This window comes from Oncorhynchus mykiss, chromosome 11, assembly GCF_013265735.2.
Source record: "Oncorhynchus mykiss isolate Arlee chromosome 11, USDA_OmykA_1.1, whole genome shotgun sequence".
NCBI classification, from domain to species: domain Eukaryota; kingdom Metazoa; phylum Chordata; class Actinopteri; order Salmoniformes; family Salmonidae; genus Oncorhynchus; species Oncorhynchus mykiss.
Window position 1 is genome coordinate 52706236 of NC_048575.1, and position 18817 is coordinate 52725052.

Here is an 18817-nt window from a genome sequence, read left to right on the forward strand (position 1 = left end):
TTCACACACTTATCAGCCGAACATCCCTGGTCATCCCTAGTGCCTCTGATCTGGCGGACTCACTAAACTCACATGCTTGGTTTGTAAATGATGTCTGAGTGTTGGGAGTGTGCCCCTGGCTTTCTGAACAATTTTTAAAAAACAATCAAATGGAGCCATCTGGTTTGCTTAATATAAGGAATTAGAAATTATTTATACATTTACTTTTGATACTTAAGTATATTTTAAACCAAATACTTTTTGACTTTTACTCAAGTAGAATTTTACTGGGTGACTTTTACTTGAGTCATTTTCTATTAAGGTGTCTTTACCTTTTGTCAAGTATGACAGTTGGGTACTTTTTCCACCACTGAGTAGCTGTCATGCGTTTAATGAAAATTGGACATATTATGTAGATCATTTCTGTTCTACTTCAGTTGGGCTCTCTGTGGAGAGCTTATGATGTTGACTCTTAACAGTATGACCATATCCTGTCTTAGCCATTTCAGCATTGATGTACACTACAAGACATTTCATATGCTGTACCTTATATTTTGTATACATTTATGTTTTTCCTCCACAGTTTTGACCAAATTCAGGTTGCTTGTTTCGAGCTAAGCTCAGAGAGATGAGGAGTCAGACTCCAAGTGTGTGAGTTGAGTTGCGTGGAATGGTGTGTGCCATTTGAAATGCTTTTCTGTGGAGATGTGGGAGATGTTTCAGATGTCAAACTGTGTGTTGTCTTAATTAGTCACAAGGAATAATATTTTATTTCGATCAGACTTGTCGATCAAGAGAGAAAAAGCCAAACTTATTAGAATTTTACAATTTCACTTATACAAATGATCTTGAACTGTTATCCAGATAGATGTTTGACCTGTTATAGTAATCTGTTTTGTAAATTGTATTCTCTACATTCCAAATTGTATCTACTATGGCTTATTTTAGACCACTGTTGTATTTTACAGAAATTCACCAAGCATGCCCTCAATTTCAAATCTGGACAAATATTGAATGTTGCTCATTGACTTGGTATTTGCTGAAAGAGAGCTGCAATTTTGAAAATGAGCTTCAATTTGAGTGCTTACACAAAGTTACTGCATGTACAAAGTGGGTGGTTACAGATGAGTGGTAACATCAGCTATATTACTGTGAACTGTATTGGAAATATTCAGTAAAATGGAATGTTACCACTTCTACTGTTTAGTTTGAATCTGTGTTTTATGCACACAATGGACAACCTTTTCAACTTATCAGTCAAGTGTTTTTTGTAACAGGTGTTGGAGGGTCTGGGGGACACCTCCAGCTCTTTCAGTAGGTCCCAATTCCCACTAGGGTTAACTGCAGCCCCTGATTGTGTGGTCACAAAGGATCCGTCTTGTGTTACTTATCAAGATAAGGGAGGGTTACTTCAGTGTATTTACTGAATCCCAATTCAGGTCATATCACAAAACCCACCACAGTGATACTTTTCCCAGCTGATTCTTACTCTAAGCTCTGTGAACACAGACATCAAATCTCCCAGGATTTAGACCAGGTAAATCATGCGAAATATGAGTCATTGAAAGTGGCCCGAGAAGTACAAAGTCAGTTTCCCTTCATATTAGATTAATATTTAAGAATATGAGTAAAATGTGTTCGCAGCACATCCCCTTCCTAACCTTATTAAAATGCTAATGAGAGGCACCTGCTATGGGGCAGCAGAGGCTCCCTCGTTAACACCCTCATTACATTAGTGACGGAGGTGAGTGATGAGATGAGGGGAGCTCGGCTGGGACAGGCGAGTCTGGGATGTCAGCCCCGGGCCACGACAGACGCTCTAAGCTGAGGTGTCACGGCTATGCTTGTGAGAGGGGCGATGAGCCCCATGACAGACACCACAGGCTGTCCGCAGGACCAGCAGGGAGACCTCCCATGACAACCCCACAAGCTGTTCCTCCAGACCTGGAAGGGAGGGGGGAGGATTGGGGTATTTGCTTTAGTATGCGCCACAGTGCCTGCAGACCCAGCCTCCATTTCTTTCACACAGCACCAACATTCAGCAGCCAGTGACAGAAAATGGCCATAATGCAACATTTACTGCCGGTAAAAACTGTTACCCCCACACTCCACAGCTCGAGCGAAGCTCGTTTATATCTGCATAACGAGGAGAGGGGAACGAAAAAGCCAGAGGAAGAGGAGGACGTGGTGGCAACGAAAGACAGTAAAGAACGAGAGAAGGTCAAACAAACTACCCTGTTGAGGGCACATTTATTTTTCACATGAAACACACAAACATGCAACAAAATCATCACAATCCAATAAAGACGGATAGATTAAGAAGCCCTTTAATGTTTTGTCTCTAATCTTGCCTTTATTTCTATTTCATTTTATTATACATTTCAAATCTCAATTTCTCTTTGTGTGTTGTGTTTTCTTTTTTAAATCGCAATATGTAGTATGTTGCTTCTGATGAGAAATGAAATTTGAATGTTGAACCATAGCCACATGGCTCTCTGACATTTTGTCAGTAAAAAATGGGCACTTAAAATGCAGACGATTACCTCATACATATGGTTACCTTTTCTGTGCAACCTGAAGAGAGAGCAGAGCAGCAAAGCGCTCGCTCATTCTCATCTCTCTCCATCAAAGCCTCTTTAGAGGTAAAAACAGACAAGCAGTGGAGTACGGAGCGGTCCACCGTGCCACTCCACAGGACACAGCTGGATGACATCTCTAATGACTCAACTGTCACAAAATATTTTCTTTGTCAGCAGACTTGCTTAGGTCTTGAGTAACATGCACTTCTATGGTCTATTTTTTTTTTTGTCTCAACCCCCAAACGTCTACCGTTACAATCTTTTTGGAACTTAAACCAAACATTTTCACACACACATGCAATACGCTCACACACGCAGAACCCTCTATCTCACACCTACACAGATTCCCACCAAATTGTTGCAGGCCAATCTGTGTAGACATAAGCACAGTATGCTGTGGAGGTTATCAATATGATTGTGAGATAAACTCCCAATGAGAAAGTATCCCTGTTAATGTGTCCTTAAAGTCAGCTTCACTCCATTTCCCACACCTAATCAATATATGCTATGGAAAATCGTATGGAATGTATATGAATTACTAATAGTAATATAACAACGTTACACAGTATGAATGCTCAATTGAAGATATTCAATCTTTTAAAAAATACATCAAAAATATGTGTTCTCCTATCTGGAGCATTTGAGCAATAACCTTGGATAGCAAATGGACACACCGTACAAAATGTTGAACATCCATTCTCCTGTACCCAAAACCTCCTGATACCTTCTGCTACACATGACATGAGGTACAAATTGCTCGCATATATAATTGCATAAACTCTATTCCTCTGTCCAAAACCAGACAATAAAATGTCTGCTCACATTAAAATTCCCCAGTGTACAGACTCCACTGAAAGCATACTGACCTTATGTACAACACCTGAAAAGCGGAGGAGGCCTAGACCATGAAATTACAGTTACATACTTAAGCATTTGGAGACTGGAAATGTAAGTCTAGAAATATGAACTGATACAGTACATCAGTTAAAGGAAAATAGGGTTGGCCAAGCAAAAACATTTCATCTGTGCAACTTAATGAGTCTCACTTTAAATGGGAAATTCCCTGATAAGACTGGAAGCATTTCTTTCCTGTTTTTCCCTATTTAGGAGAGCGACAAAAAGACATCAAAACTTGCACGAGGATAAAGAAGAAATGAACAGGCAAAATGACTTGTTTTTCACTCACCAGTTTGGGGTACTGACAGTATCGTCCTCTTGGTTCTATTAGGTTATATACATGGTAAATGACACAATTAGAATTCTCATTCTATGGTCAATGACCCATCTGGGGGATAGGGTCGACTACATGCTGCTAAACTCCCCCCGACCAATAATAAAGAGGAACTGCTGTACTTACTGAATCCCTCAGCGATTCCAATACAGAATCTACATTGACGACAGCAGCAAATTCTAAGACTACTGCTAATATAAGATGCTCATAACATGGCAGACATATTTCAACAGTCCCTGACATACTGGCAGATCACATATGCCAGATTTGACATACAGGGCTTTGGGAAAGTATTCAGACCCCTTGACTTTTCTCACATTCTGTTACGTTACAGCCTTATTCTAAATTGGATCAAAGAAAGAAAAATCCTCAGCACCACATAATGACAAAGTGAAAACAGGTTTTTAGACATTTCTGAAAATATATATATATTTTTAAATACCTTATTTACATAAGTATTCAGAACCTTTGCTATGAGACTTGAAATTGAGATCTGGTGCATCCTGTTTCCATTGATCATCCTTGAGATGTTTCTACAACTTGATTGGAGTCCACCTGTGGTAAATTCAATTGATTGGACATGATTTAGAAAGGCACACACCCGTCTATATAAGGTCCCACAGTTGTTAGTGCATGTCAGAGCAAAAACCAAGCCATGAGGTCGAAGTAATTGTCCGTAGAGCTCCAAGACAGGATTGTGTCGAGGCACAGATCTGGGGAAGGGTACCAAAACATTTCTGCAGCATTGAAGGTCCCCAAGAACACAGTGGCCACCTTCCAACAGGACAACAACCATAAGCACACAGCCAAGACAACACAGGAGTGGCTTCGGGACAAATCTCTGAATGTCCTTGAGTGGCCCAGCCAACGCCCGGACTTGAACCTGATCAAACATCTCTGGAGGGACCTGAAAATAGCAGCAACCCCCCCCCCCCCCCCCCAAATACAGTTGTCTCAAGCTTGTAGCGTCATACCCAAGAAGACTTGATGCTGTAATCGCTGCCAAAGGTGGTTCAACAAAGTACTGAGTAAAGGGTCTGAATACTTATGTAAATGTAATATTTCCTTTTTCTTTATTTTTAATGACTTAGCAAAAACTGTTTTTGCTTTGTCATTATGGGGTATTGTGTTAAGAGAAAGGAAGGAAATGTTTGTTTGCATCAATTTTGGAAAAAGGCTGTAACGTAACAAAGTGGAAAAAGTCAAGGGGTCCGAATACTTCCTGAAGGCAGTGTATTCATTTTAATATGTGCCTGTGTGTATAGTGATGTGGACGGGTAAATGTGAGTGTATATTTTCATAAATAGAAGAGTATAAAAATAAATTAAACTTACACCATATGACTCAAATTGAGCATACATGTACATTTAAAGGTAGATCACATCTGCAAATGTATAGATATATATATATATATATACGTATATTTTTGAAGCAATACAAGACAAGTTTATAAACATAAACATAAAAAACAGCTGAATTTGAATACATTTCAAGACATCTTCCTAAAATGAAAGGATCAATGAAAGAAAAGTGCTGCCTCAAAGTGCTACGGAAGACTATGATTCAGTCCAAGATATTCAAAAGCATTTCAAGGATCAAAACCCGTGACGTGGGTGGGACACCATAAAACCCTCAACATGAATCTCTTCTAGATTATACCAACATCCCCACTCATTCAAATTGGTCAGATCCAACTGGAGGAGAGAATTATTCAGCTTAAAAGTTCACTTTTCTTTTTGGAAAATAAACTCAAATCTTCAAGAACTCTTTAGCTTATGAGCAAATAATCTGTGGGAAGGGAGAGAGGAGGGAGCAAAGGGAGTGGAAATTCCCAATGCAACATCAGCTTCACATACTGTACTTTATAGAACAACATTCTGAGTGATCCTACTGTAAAATGGGCTCCTCTAGCTGCTGAGGGAAGGGGAAACGCAGCTGCTGCCCGTACATCAGTATCAGACCTAAGAGCCTTCAGAGGAATCAGACAGTATGGGGTAGGTGTTGTCTGCAGCAGAGGCTTATCATGCAACCAGCCCAACAGGAGGAACACCAGAGGCTCGTACATCACAGTGTGTGTGTGTGTGTGTGTGTGTGTGTGTGTGTGTGTGTGTGTGTGTGTGTGTGTGTGTGTGTGTGTGTGTGTGTGTGTGTGTGGGAGGGGGGGGGGGCGCTCTGCCTACTCTACTCTATGATGGATCAGAGGAGAGAGTCATTCTTTGAAGAGTACATCGCTCTCTGCGAAGCATGTTCTGCTCCTCTGTTCAAGGACTGAGGCGTTCCAGATTGCGCCATGGAAATGTATAAGTCATTTCCGATTTAGTTTACCATGAATGCAGTCTCTGCTGAAGCGGGAACATTGTCTTTAAATTTCAATCACGCTGTAATGCTGAACTACCGCAATACGGATTAAATAAAGCCCTTAGAAAGCCAGAGAGTGTATTAACACCACAGCACACACACACACACACACTAACACACATTCAAACACGCAAGTAGGCAAGCACATGTGTTGCGAGCGTGATAGATCATTCCAACGCCTCCTCTAAAACAGGCTTATTCACAGAGGTCAACGTCACCAGTGTTTCAACAAAACGAATGATGTTAACCTTGGAGTGGAGCGAGACTTGCTCGACTGCCTCAGATCTTAACTTACAGAAGCATACATTTTTTTAACAATCATCTAACTGATCGGTAAGATGCTTGTGTATGGATCTACATCAGGTTAACTTCCAAAGGCCTCCCCAGGTTGGCACCCCTGTTAGAATATACATCTACTGTGAGACAGCTGAATCTTCAGATCAACTGACTGTCTCTCTGTCAGAAGGTGCATGTGAACCTTCAACAGGCTCAAAGGCCAGTGGAGCCAAGCCTTTGTGAAACGGCCCCGTGTAGCCAATCAGAGATGCCCTCTCTCCTTCCTGAGAATCGCATCACCGTGACTGTCCACTCAGATCTACAGACAGTTTTGTTGCAGAAAATCACAGAAGGCCTCACTTTCAAAAGACTCTCACTATCAACCTCATCAGCATATCACAACAAGCTGAACTGTGTAGATTTGGTGTGAATTGGACTGGGAAAGCAATCACGCTTTTACAATTCAGCATATAAAAATTATCCTGAAGATTTCCACACAAATACCAACTACAACTTGAGAAATCACTTCCCTACTCATTAAAAAATACACATCTGATAAAACTAGAACAAACCGGGACAGACATCTGAAGCCTTCAGAGCCCGAGCCAACTGTCTCTGCAAAAATTCCAGGTGTGCAGTCAACATTAAAATGCAATATCAAATTCTGGGCCACATGGTTTGGTGGTGAGTATAAACAGACATCTCTTTCAATGCTACGATGTCACAGTCTTAAATCTTCTTCAGTACAAAAGAGGAAGTTCAAAATCCAGTCTCAGAGGAATCAATGAACAGTTGATGTGCATCAATGTCTAAACCCCACAACCACCAATACACATTGAGATCAGTTTTCATTCAAATCCTGTCTTCACGTTCCTTTACCCTATCAGGTTGAAATTTTGCCAAACATACACCTGCTCAAGGCATTGACAAAGAGACAGTAGTCAGAAAAGTATTACAGTTATGTTTAGGTAAATGCAAATAACAGTATAACACAATCGTGATGTTATCATGTCATTTGCTATATTTCCTCCGCTCTCATGGCCACATACAGAATCTGAGGGTCTTTAGGTCTGTTTTGGGTGTGGGAGTAAAATATAGTTATCTTGGCTGCATGTTGCCTCTTCATGCAGAGGCCCACTCTATGTCAGAGATGGGTGGTGGTCCTCAGTGGCCTCTCTTCCCCCCTCAGTCCTTCAGGTTGTCTTCTACGACCCCCTGGGCTGACAGCTCTGTCAGGACGTTGTCCAGGTAGTTGGGGTCTGGGTAGCCGTGCCCTGTCAGGTTGGAGCCAAACTCTGTCTTGTGGTGGATCTCGTTCCACACCACCGTGTCTGACTCGCCGGTGGTGCTGGACGTGTCGATGGTGAAGATGAGGCGGCGGTCCCACGCCATGATCAGAAGCTTCAGGACCTGGGGACGGACGGACGGACGGACAGACAGACAGACAGACAGACAGACAGACAGACAGACAGACAGACAGAGACATACAGAGGATGAGAGCCTTGTAGGTACAGCAGCAGCTTACAATGCAGTCACCATCTCTGCATAATGTATTTTGGAAAACATGTCCTTCCCATATACACACAGACAGTCATGTAAGTCTTACCTTCCTGCCCTTGTCATTGTCTGGGAGGTAGCAGTGCCGTGGGAAGCCTCTAGCGCTGAACTTCTTCCCTGGGTTGGGATGCTCTGTGGCCTGGTGAAAAGGACAAAAACAAAAACAACCCCTCTCTTTCTCTTAACATTCAGTCAGAGGGAAATGTCAAATGTGCCCCTGGGATGAACTTTTATACTAATGGTCATACTAGTTTATTTGACTCTATCAAATCATTAATTTTGGGGGGCACTGCCAAAACCTTTTTTACTTATCATTAAGAAACATATTATTTATACCAGTTGTATAGCAAACAAGTAACTGCCATGCTCTGTGATGCAGGTGATATGTGTTGACATGACACACCATAGTCATTGTACTCCACTCTACATCATAATGCACTGTATCATTACTATTTCATGACTTTCTTCCACAGAGTACAGCTGTCAGTGAAGATGTGTTTCAAGGTGGAAGGGAGGAGGGTCAGTGGTGTGATGGGGCACTGTGAGTGGGCTGTGGTGTGATGGGTGTTGGGGAATAATCAGAATTAGTTGGTAACATAGTTAAGATGTTTTATATTCATCATATGTTTGTAAGTTACTTCTCATCAGAATGTTTTTGTATAATACTGTGGCGAGGTTTGCAGTCATCTGGTCTCTGTCAAGACTAAGTTACGTGGGCCGGAGAGAGGGGAGAGGTCAAGCGTGTATCTCTTGGCTCCACAATGTCTGTGTGCCAGTAAATGTGTCTCTGTGATCTTGTCAAGATAGGATGGATTTGATATATGCCTGTTGATATGGAGGATTGGTTTATGAGTTTGAGAAAATAACATAGTTTAGGAGACAAAGCTGAACGATAAATTATGCCTATGCTGTCTGGCTATGTGTGTCTTTGCTATAAAGGATCTCAGTTGCAATGTGTAAGGGACTCTCGGAGAATTCATTGATAGACACTGAATTCATCTGAGAGTCACAGGGTTGTGACGGAGCTCATATAATTAAAGATGGACTTTGTGATAACTAACTCTGACTTGTGTGTGGTTTGCTCTCATGATTTGGTAAGTACAGGAAATTTCCACGACATGGGGCACTGTGAGTGGGCTGTGGTGTGATGGGGCACTGTGAGTGGGCTGTGGTGTGATGGGGCACTGTGAGTGGGCTGTGGTGTGATGAGGCACTGTGAGTGGGCTGTGGTGTGTTTGGGGCACTGTGAGTGGGCTGTGGTGTGTTTGGGGCACTGGGAGTGGGCTGTGGTGTGTTGGGGCACTGTGAGTGGGCTGTGGTGTGATGGGGCACTGTGAGTGGGCTGTGGTGTGATGGGGCACTGTGAGTGGGCTGTGGTGTGATGGGGCACTGTGAGTGGGCTGTGGTGTGATGGGGCACTGTGAGTGGGCTGTGGTGTGTTTGGGGCACTGTGAGTGGGCTGTGGTGTGATGGGGCACTGTGAGTGGGCTGTGGCGTGATGGGGCACTGTGAGTGGACTGTGGTGTGATGGGGCACTGTGAGTGGGCTGTGGTGTGATGGGGCACTGTGAGTGGGCTGTGGTGTGATGGGGCACTGTGAGTGGGCTGTGGTGTGATGGGGCACTGTGAGTGGGCTGTGGTGTGATGGGGCACTGTGAGTGGGCTGTGGTGTGATGTGCTGCTGCAGTGTGGAGGGCAGAGGACAGACTGAGGCTAAGTCTGCTCTTCTGAAAATAAAGGTCATTGACTCTACTAAAGCTCCACTCTGCAGTCAGGATGAAATATGCAGCCATCTTCCCTCCTCTCGACCGCCCCCGCCCACTGCAAAGAGAGGAGGTGAATCGTTCTCTCTCTCTTTACAAAGATGCAGTCACGCGGCTTTGGGACACTTCAACCCCCTCAGCAACACTAAGCACGTAGTCAAATACCCTCTGAAGCATCCTCATGTCAGACACAGCAGTCTTATACCAACGTAGATGGAAGAAAATAGACCTAGGAAGGAGAGCCAGTGGATGAGTGGACGTGGGAGTGTGGCGGATATAAGGGTGGCACGTCGTGAGTCGTGCTTACCTGTATGCCAGCAGGAATGTCATAGACGATGCGGATGGTCTTGGCCTCCAGGTAGCCGGGCAGGCAGTGGGGGATGACATGGTAGTCCATCTTCCCAGGGGGCTGTGTGCCTGTCTTCTCCCCATAGATAGCCTTACAGGTGGGGCACTGCAGACTGCCATCCTGGACAGGGACACATTAAATGTTCAATATTCATAACTAATCTAATCAAACAAATGGAATCTAATCTAGAGTGACTTCATGAACATCGAGCCCCCTTCTGTACTAAATTGACTTTTAATAAAACAAGTAATTTTAATTTTGTTTCATGGTTATGCATTAAAATGAGCATGAACTGTGTTTGGCAGACTAAGGCCTGTTCTGAATTAGTTTGATCTCAATTTAATCTCATCTAATCGAATGATATCAAAGAATAACACCACATCAAATGGGGTGTGTAATTTCACCCACTATTATACAATATCATATTACGATATGGTTGATACCATATCAATATCATATTGATACCATAACAAGCGCTGGCGCGAATGCCCTTTCTCACCTTGTTGCCATTGTTGTACATGGCCACCAGGCACAGCAGATGGTAAATGTGCCCACACTTGCCAAGCTTGCCCACCATTTCTGGCTTTATGCCCTTGTGCTGCAGGACACCCTCGTAGCCCGATGACGTCACCAGCCTCTCCATGCAGATGGTGCAGTCCTGGGAAGGGAAAGTGAGTGGGCACCAGTTACTGTATCTGACTGCAGGGTTGGGATGCATAGCAATGATACACTGTACAGTATATTGATTTCAAACCGTATTAAAGTGTGTGTCACCCAGGACTCTCCTTACCTCATCAGGGGCAACCTTCACTTTCTCCGTGTATCTCCGCACCACATCCTCTGGGGTTTTCCCTAGCAACAAAACACAACATTGAAAGGATATGGTTAAAAGGAAAACATGACTAGATAGATCTGCATAAGGAGAAATGCATGCTGTCTATTTGAGCACTAGGTAAACCGAGGGACTGGTCTGGCTCTTAAGTACCACAGCCCTAGTTTATTATGATGAGACAGACCAGTTCAATAAGAGAGTATGAATAATACTGGGTGTGATGTTGAAGAGGAGATCACCTTCAAAATGACATAGAACAATGAGCCATCACCCACACACTAAACTAATCCCAGTGTGAAACCAAGCTAGTATGGCTGACAGAGCTCACCCACAGCTTACACCTCTAACACGCTTACAGGCGGGCACTCTTCCCCCAACACTTTTGTTTGCTCATTTGGGGAACAGAGAGAGGGAGAGAGAGAAAGGAGGAAGGGAGGAAGAGAGGGAAAGAGACAGAGAAGCGAGAGAGATGCACTTTCTAACCTCCTGTCCAATGTATGACCATATTAGAGACACATATTTCCCTCAGATTACACAGATCCACAAAGAATTTGAAAACAAACCCAATTTTGATAAACTCCCATATCTACTGGGTGAAATTCCACAGTGTGCCATCACAGCAGCAAGATTTGTGAACTGTTGCCACAAGAAAAGGGCAACCAGTGAAGAACAAACACCATTGTAAATACAACCCATATTTATGCTTATTTATTTTCCCTTGTGTATCCTTAACCATTTGTACATCGTTACAACACTGTATATATACGTAATATGACATTTGGAATGTCTTTATTGTTTTGAAACTTCTGTATGTGTAATGTTTACTGTTAATTTGTATTGTTTATTTCACTTTTGTATATTATCTACCTCACTTGCTTTGGCAATGTTAACACATGTTTCCCATGCCAATAAAGCCCCTTGAATTGAGATGAGAGAACGTGATGGAGAGAGAGAGATATATATATAGAGAGGGAGAGATATATAGAGAGATATAGAGAGAGAGATATAGTGAGATATAGTGAGATATATATACAGTGCCTTGCGAAAGTATTCGGCCCCCTTGAACTTTGCAAACTTTTGCCACATTTCAGGCTTCAAACATAAAGATATAAAACTGTATTTTTTTGGGAAGAATCAACAACAAGTGGGACACAATCATGAAGTGGAACGACATTTATTGGATATTTCAAACTTTTTAACAAATCAAAAACAGCGTGCAAAATTATTCAGCCCCTTTACTTTCAGTGCAGCAAACTCTCTCCAGATGTTCAGTGAGGATCTCTGAATGATCCAATGTTGACCTAAATGACTAATGATGATAAATACAATCCACCTGTGTGTAATCAAGTCTCCGTATAAATGCACCTGCACTGTGATAGTCTCAGAGGTCCGTTAAAAGCGCAAAGAGCATCATGAAGAACAAGGAACACACCAGGCAAGTCCGAGATACTGTTGTGAAGAAGTTTAAAGCCGGATTTGGATACAAAAAGATTTCCCAAGCTTTAAACACCCCAAGGAGCACTGTGCAAGCGATAATATTGAAATGGAAGGAGTATCAGACCACTGCAAATCTACCAAGACCTGGCCGTCCCTCTAAACTTTCAGCTCATACAAGGAGAAGACTGATCAGAGATGCAGCCAAGAGGCCCATGATCACTCTGGATGAACTGCAGAGATCTACAGCTGAGGTGGGAGACTCTATATTGCACAAATCTGGCCTTTATGGAAGAGTGGCAAGAAGAAATCCATTTCTTAAAGATATCCATAAAAAGTGTCGTTTAAAGTTTGCCACAAGCCACCTGGGAGACACACCAAACATGTGGAAGAAGGTGCTCTGGTCAGATGAAACCAAAATTGAACTTTTTGGAAACAATGCAAAACGTTATGTTTGGCGTAAAAGCAACACAGCTGAACACACCATCCCCACTGTCAAACATGGTGGTGGCAGCATCATGGTTTGGGCCTGCTTTTCTTCAGCAGGGACAGGGAAGATGGTTAAAATTGATGGGAAGATGGATGGAGCCAAATACAGGACCATTCTGGAAGAAAACCTGATGGAGTCTGCAAAAGACCTGAGACTGGGACGGAGATTTGTCTTCCAACAAGACAATGATCCAAAACATAAAGCAAAATCTACAATGGAATGGTTCAAAAATAAACATATCCAGGTGTTAGAATGGCCAAGTCAAAGTCCAGACCTGAATCCAATCGAGAATCTGTAGAAAGAACTGAAAACTGCTGTTCACAAATGCTCTCCATCCAACCTCACTGAGCTTGAGCTGTTTTGCAAGGAGGAATGGGAAAAAATGTCAGTCTCTCGATGTGCAAAACTGATAGAGACATACCCCAAGCGACTTACAGCTGTAATCGCAGCAAAAGGTGGCGCTACAAAGTATTAACTTAAGGGGGCTGAATAATTTTGCACGCTCAATTTTTCAGTTTTTGATTTGTTAAAAAAGTTTGAAATATCCAATAAATGTCGTTCCACTTCATGATTGTGTCCCACTTGTTGTTGATTCTTCACAAAAAAATACAGTTTTATATCTTTATGTTTGAAGCCTGAAATGTGGCAAAAGGTCGCAAAGTTCAAGGGGGCCGAATACTTTCGCAAGGCACTGTATATATAGAGAGAGAGATATAGAGGGAGAGATATATATATATAGAGAGATATAGAGGGAAAGATATATATAGAGAGATATGGAGGGAGAGATATAGATGGAGAGATATAGAGGGAGAGATATAGATGGAGAGATATGGAGGGAGAGATATAGAGAGCGATAGAGGGAGAGATATAGATGGAGAGATATAGAGGGAGAGATATGGAGGGAGAGATATAGAGAGCGATAGAGGGAGAGATATGGAGGGAGAGATATAGAGAGCGATAGAGGGAGAGATATGGAGGGAGAGATATAGAGGGAGAGATATAGAGAGAGCGATAGAGGGAGAGATATAGAGAGCGATAGAGGGAGAGATATGGAGGGAGAGATATAGAGAGCGATAGAGGGAGAGATATAGATGGAGAGATATAGAGGGAGAGATATAGAGAGAGCGATAGAGGGAGAGATATAGTGAGAGCGATAGAGGGAGAGATATAGATGGAGAGATATAGATGGAGAGATATAGAGGGAGAGATATAGAGAGAGCGATAGAGGGAGAGATATAGAGAGAGCGATAGAGGGAGAGATATAGAGAGAGCGATAGAGGGAGAGATATAGAGGGAGAGATATAGAGAGAGCGATAGAGGGAGAGATATATAGAGAGAGATATAGAGAGAGCGATAGAGGGAGAGATATAGAGGGAGAGATATAGAGAGAGCGATAGAGGGAGAGATATGGGGAAGGACTGCATTATGCATTTTCCGGCATTGCCTTTTTGATGGTTTCATTTGCTAGATCAAAGGCCTCTCTGGCCTCCTTTACAGCGGAAGCCGGAACAGGATATCCCTAAATCTCTTTCCCTCGCTGCCTCGCTCCATGGGGGCTATGCTGCATCAATGCAGGCACAATTGGCTGCAACCCATCTATCAATCCGTGGTGTCCTCCCGTCCCAATGCCCCCGCCTGGGTCTGCAGCCCGGGGTTGGAGGGGAGAGATGGCGGAGGCATCTGGGTGGAACAGAGTGATTCAGGGCTGAAAAACCCACATCATGCACTGACCAATTAGGACAGGCAGTCCCCTGGGGACGCCTATGGTTTCCACGTCATCAAATTGACATTGGCCTGGTGCCATTTTAGCTAAAGCGACCACATATCACCACTGGATTGTCATCAACCCCTCTCTCTACAATAGCTTCATCTTAATTATGCTTGTGGAAATAGCTCTGTTAATTTCAATGTGGTGGGAAGCCAATGAAATGTGGTGAATGTGACCGTGAGCCCTCCCTTCCCCTTCGCCAGGGTCATCGGGAGTGCATTGTTCAATATACTGAGAGGGTCATTAGCTACCTGCTTCTACATCTGCATTGCTTGCTGTTTGGGGGTTTTAGGCTGGGTTTCTGTATAGCCCTTTGTGACATCTGCTGATGTAAAAAGGGCTTTATAAATACATCTGATTGAGACTCCAAGATGGCGCCGCTGTGAGAGGGAGTGTTTTCGCGCTCTTCAAAGCAATATTGAGGGTTAGGTGGTTAACAGTCAAATATTGGCTATTAATACTGAAAGAAACTAACTCTAACTTTTTTTATGGACATGGGATAAGTTTAGAGTTAGTTTTTGTCAAGTTGAATCGGAAGAACACGACAGAAAGACAAAAGTAGACGAAATACCCAAGTCTCACAGAAGACGGCTGACATGCTAGCTAGCCACCACGAGGACCAGAGCAGCGTGGACACACAAGAAGCCGCGATCTCAAGCAAGAGAAAGAACAAAACTGACCAGGATGAAATCCTTGCAACCTCTTTACCTCAGACCCCAAGTAAAAATCCACTGGTGAAAAAAGTAAAAGAAGACATTTCCATGTCGGAACCTTTCTCTGCAATCCAGTCCCTGTCTACTAAACAAGACGCCACGCTCTCCAACGCGTCCATCATAGAGCGGGCTACAGACGAAACATCAAAGAAGATCGATAATCTGTCAGAAACTGTCAATCAAAAACACAACATTGTGAGCGAGAACAAGGAAAAGATAACGCTCCTAGAGAATGAGCTGAAGAAAATGCCATCCAAAAATAATGAGCTGTGTGAGAATGTAGCTGAACTTCAAAGGTACTCTCGCAGGTGGAATCTGAAAATCCAAGGTGTAAAAGCGGTAGAGGGAGAGGATATTAGAGAAGTAGTCATTAATATCCTGGGAAAAGTGGCACCATGCATCAAAGACAAGCTAAGAGACGTGATTGATATGATACATCGACTTGGGAAACGAAGATCTGATGGACCCCCTCGCAATATCATCTTGCGCTTAACTATGCGCCATTACAGGGACATCATATGGAAAATGGCCAAGGGGAACAAGTTTCTGGACGAGAAGAAACTCCGCATCAAAGAAGCTCTGATACCGCAGGATCAGGCTGCCAGTGAGAAACTGTGGCAATTTATACAGAAGGCGCGACAAGAAGGAAAGAAGGCGGGGTTCAAGGGCCCATACGCGTTTATCGAAGGAAGAATGATTACTTGGTAACTCTGTTGACATTAAGCAAATTGGAACTGTGAGTACTACCAGTACAGTTCATGTACTGCCAATTATACATGTACCGTTCGAACTACAACTGATGAACACTTGCCAAAGAAAAGGAAGTAAATAGATGTGTTATTCTGTTAACCACCGCTACCTCATCTGAGTGTAGTTTTCCGTCGAGTCATCCTCTCAAGGTTCACTGTTTGTTTTATTGTTCACATTAATACTTGTTATCTAATTTGTGTTCTTTATTTTTTAATGCAGGAGTTCGTATTTCAATTCACTAAATATCGTTAGTCTGAATGCTAGGGGTTTGAGAAATCCTACAAAAAGGAAAGCTTTATTTTTATACTGTAAACGCAGTAATGCCGATTTTGTCCTTCTTCAGGAAACTCATTCGGGTGAAAGTGATTTGAAATTTTGGAAAGCACAATGGGGAGATATGGCCTATTTCAGTCATGGATCAAATCATTCTTTTGACACTTATTCACAAGTTTAAAGGTGACATTCTAGAATCCACATCTTCACAAGACGGCAGATGGGTCATAGTAACTGTTAAACTTGACAATGCTATTTTCATCATCTGTAATGTATACTGACATAACTCACATGCTCCTAATAAGACCCTTTTTACCCAATTTACCAGGAAAGTACAGGATTTAAACAACAAATACTCTGAGGCTTTTCTAATTATTTCAGGGGATTTTAATGAAACACCTGATACATCTGCTGATTGTTTTCCTCCTAGAACGAGTCAAAACCCTCAAAACAGTAACATTACATTATGCAAGGATCTCTGTGTTGAGGATGCCTGGCGTTATTTCAATCCAGATGCTAAGGGTTATACCTGGACCAACAAAACTATGTCATGTAAATCTAGAATAGATTTATTCCTAATTTCCCCTTTTTTTGTTACAATTTGTTATAGATGTAGATCATCAGTTGGCTCCATTTTCTGATCATCACTTGATTTCTCTGAATTTACAAGCTACTAAAAAATCAAAAGGTACTCGAGGATATTGGAAATTAAACAACAGACTTCTTAAAGATACTGCTCTCATTGAAAACATCAAATCATTAGCTAAAGATAATTTTGCAAGAAAAGACTTGGGTCATGGAAGTAGATGGGAATTTTTCAAATATAAAGTCAGAGTGGTAGCCATTAAACGCGCCAAAGAGCTGATGCAATTAAATAACAATAGAGAAAAGGAGATGATGAGCAAGCTTGACAGTTTTCTAAAGAAAGATAATCTATCTGAAGAAGAGGAGTCTGTGTTCAGGTCTTTACAACTAGAATTAGAACAGACTTATACGGATCTGGCAAAGGGCGCCTTTGGGGAAAAAAACACTAGTTACTTTTTTGCACTTGAAAAGAGAAACTACAAAATAAAATCTATTACTGCACTCAAAATTAACAATGTTTTATGCAAAGATCCCATTACAATATCATCATTTATCAATTCCTTTTATGAAAACCTTTACAGCTCGCAATTTCAGGAAGATGGTTGTGAAAGCTACATTTGCCACATTCAGAATTATGTCCCTGTAATTGAGGATGATTTCATCTCAGTTTGCGATTCACCTGTGTCAATTGGAGAAATTAGAGAGGCTTTGAATTCAATGAAAAAAGAGAAATCACCTGGCCCTGATGGCCTGACAGTTGAATTCTATAGACAGTTTTGGGAGTTACTAGAAGACCCGATTTTCAATATGTTTCAAGATTGCATTAAAAAAGGGGAAATGGTCTCCACTATGAAACAGGGCCTTATTTCACTGATTCCGAAGCCTGATAAAGACCCTTCTCTCATTGACAATTGGAGACCAATTACTTTATTAAATGTTGATTACAAATGGATTGCTCTGGTTTATGCCAAAAGATTAAAGAAAGGAATAGATACCATTATAAATGAGACTCTAACAGGATTTATGAAGGGCCGTCACATAAGCTCTAACATTTGTTTAGTCTTGGACCTTATAGATTATTCAGATGCAATTGACTCAGATGCGGTTGTCCCATTTCTGGACTTCTGTAAAGCCTTTGACACAATTAAACATTCATTTCTCTTTAGGTCTCTTAAACTTTTTGGATTTGGTGAACATTTTATTAAAGTATTTGCATGTTTTACAAAGATATAAATAGTTCTGTTCTACTAAACCTTAATACTTCCAAAAGGTTTAGTATCAACAGAAGTGTACAACAAACAGGGATGCCCAATTTCGCCATTTTTATTCATTTTGGTTGTGGAACTTCTATCTCTAGATTTTCTGAATGATACAAATGTGTATGGCTTAACCATTTTTAACAAAGAAATCTAAATTTCCCAACTGGCTGATGATACTACTCTTTTCTTAAGAGACAAAGACCAGGTCTCACATGCCCTTAATGCTATAACTGCATTTTCTATTGCATCAGGATTAATGCTGAATGTTTCTAAATGTGAAATCTTATGTTTATTTGACTCTGATGATAAAAAAATAGAAAATATTCCTGTAAAGACTGTTAAATATTTAGGAATACATCTGTCAAAAAAACACTTAGTCAGACAACATTTGAATTTCTCTCCTAAAATTAAGAAAACCAAAAATATAGTTAATAATTGGCTACAAAGAGATCTTCCTATACTTGGGAGAGTACTTCTGTCCAAGGCAGAAGGACTGTCTCATTTTGTGTACCCCTCATTATCGTTATGTGTAAATCCAGATTACTTGTAAAGAGATCAATAAAACCTTTCTTGACTTCATCTGGAAAAATAAGTCTCACAAACTAAAAAAAATCTGTCCTTT

General features: G+C 41.7%; 1 protein-coding gene across 3 annotated transcripts in view; it reads right to left on the reverse strand.

The window, feature by feature from the left end:
• Nucleotides 1-4839: 4839 nt before the first annotated feature.
• LOC110535943 (E3 ubiquitin-protein ligase DTX1) overlaps nt 4840-18817 on the reverse strand; it is a 78455-nt gene continuing 64477 nt past the window's right edge. For all 3 annotated transcript variants that reach the window (XM_036935770.1, XM_036935769.1, XM_036935768.1), the window contains exons 6-10: nt 10882-10943; nt 10591-10749; nt 10050-10211; nt 8030-8119; nt 4840-7833 (exon numbers count right to left, since the gene is read on the reverse strand). In XM_036935770.1, coding sequence (XP_036791665.1) covers nt 7609-7833; nt 8030-8119; nt 10050-10211; nt 10591-10749; nt 10882-10943 — 698 coding nt within the window. In that variant the 3' untranslated portion in view covers nt 4840-7608. The remainder of the gene's footprint in view (nt 7834-8029; nt 8120-10049; nt 10212-10590; nt 10750-10881; nt 10944-18817) is intronic.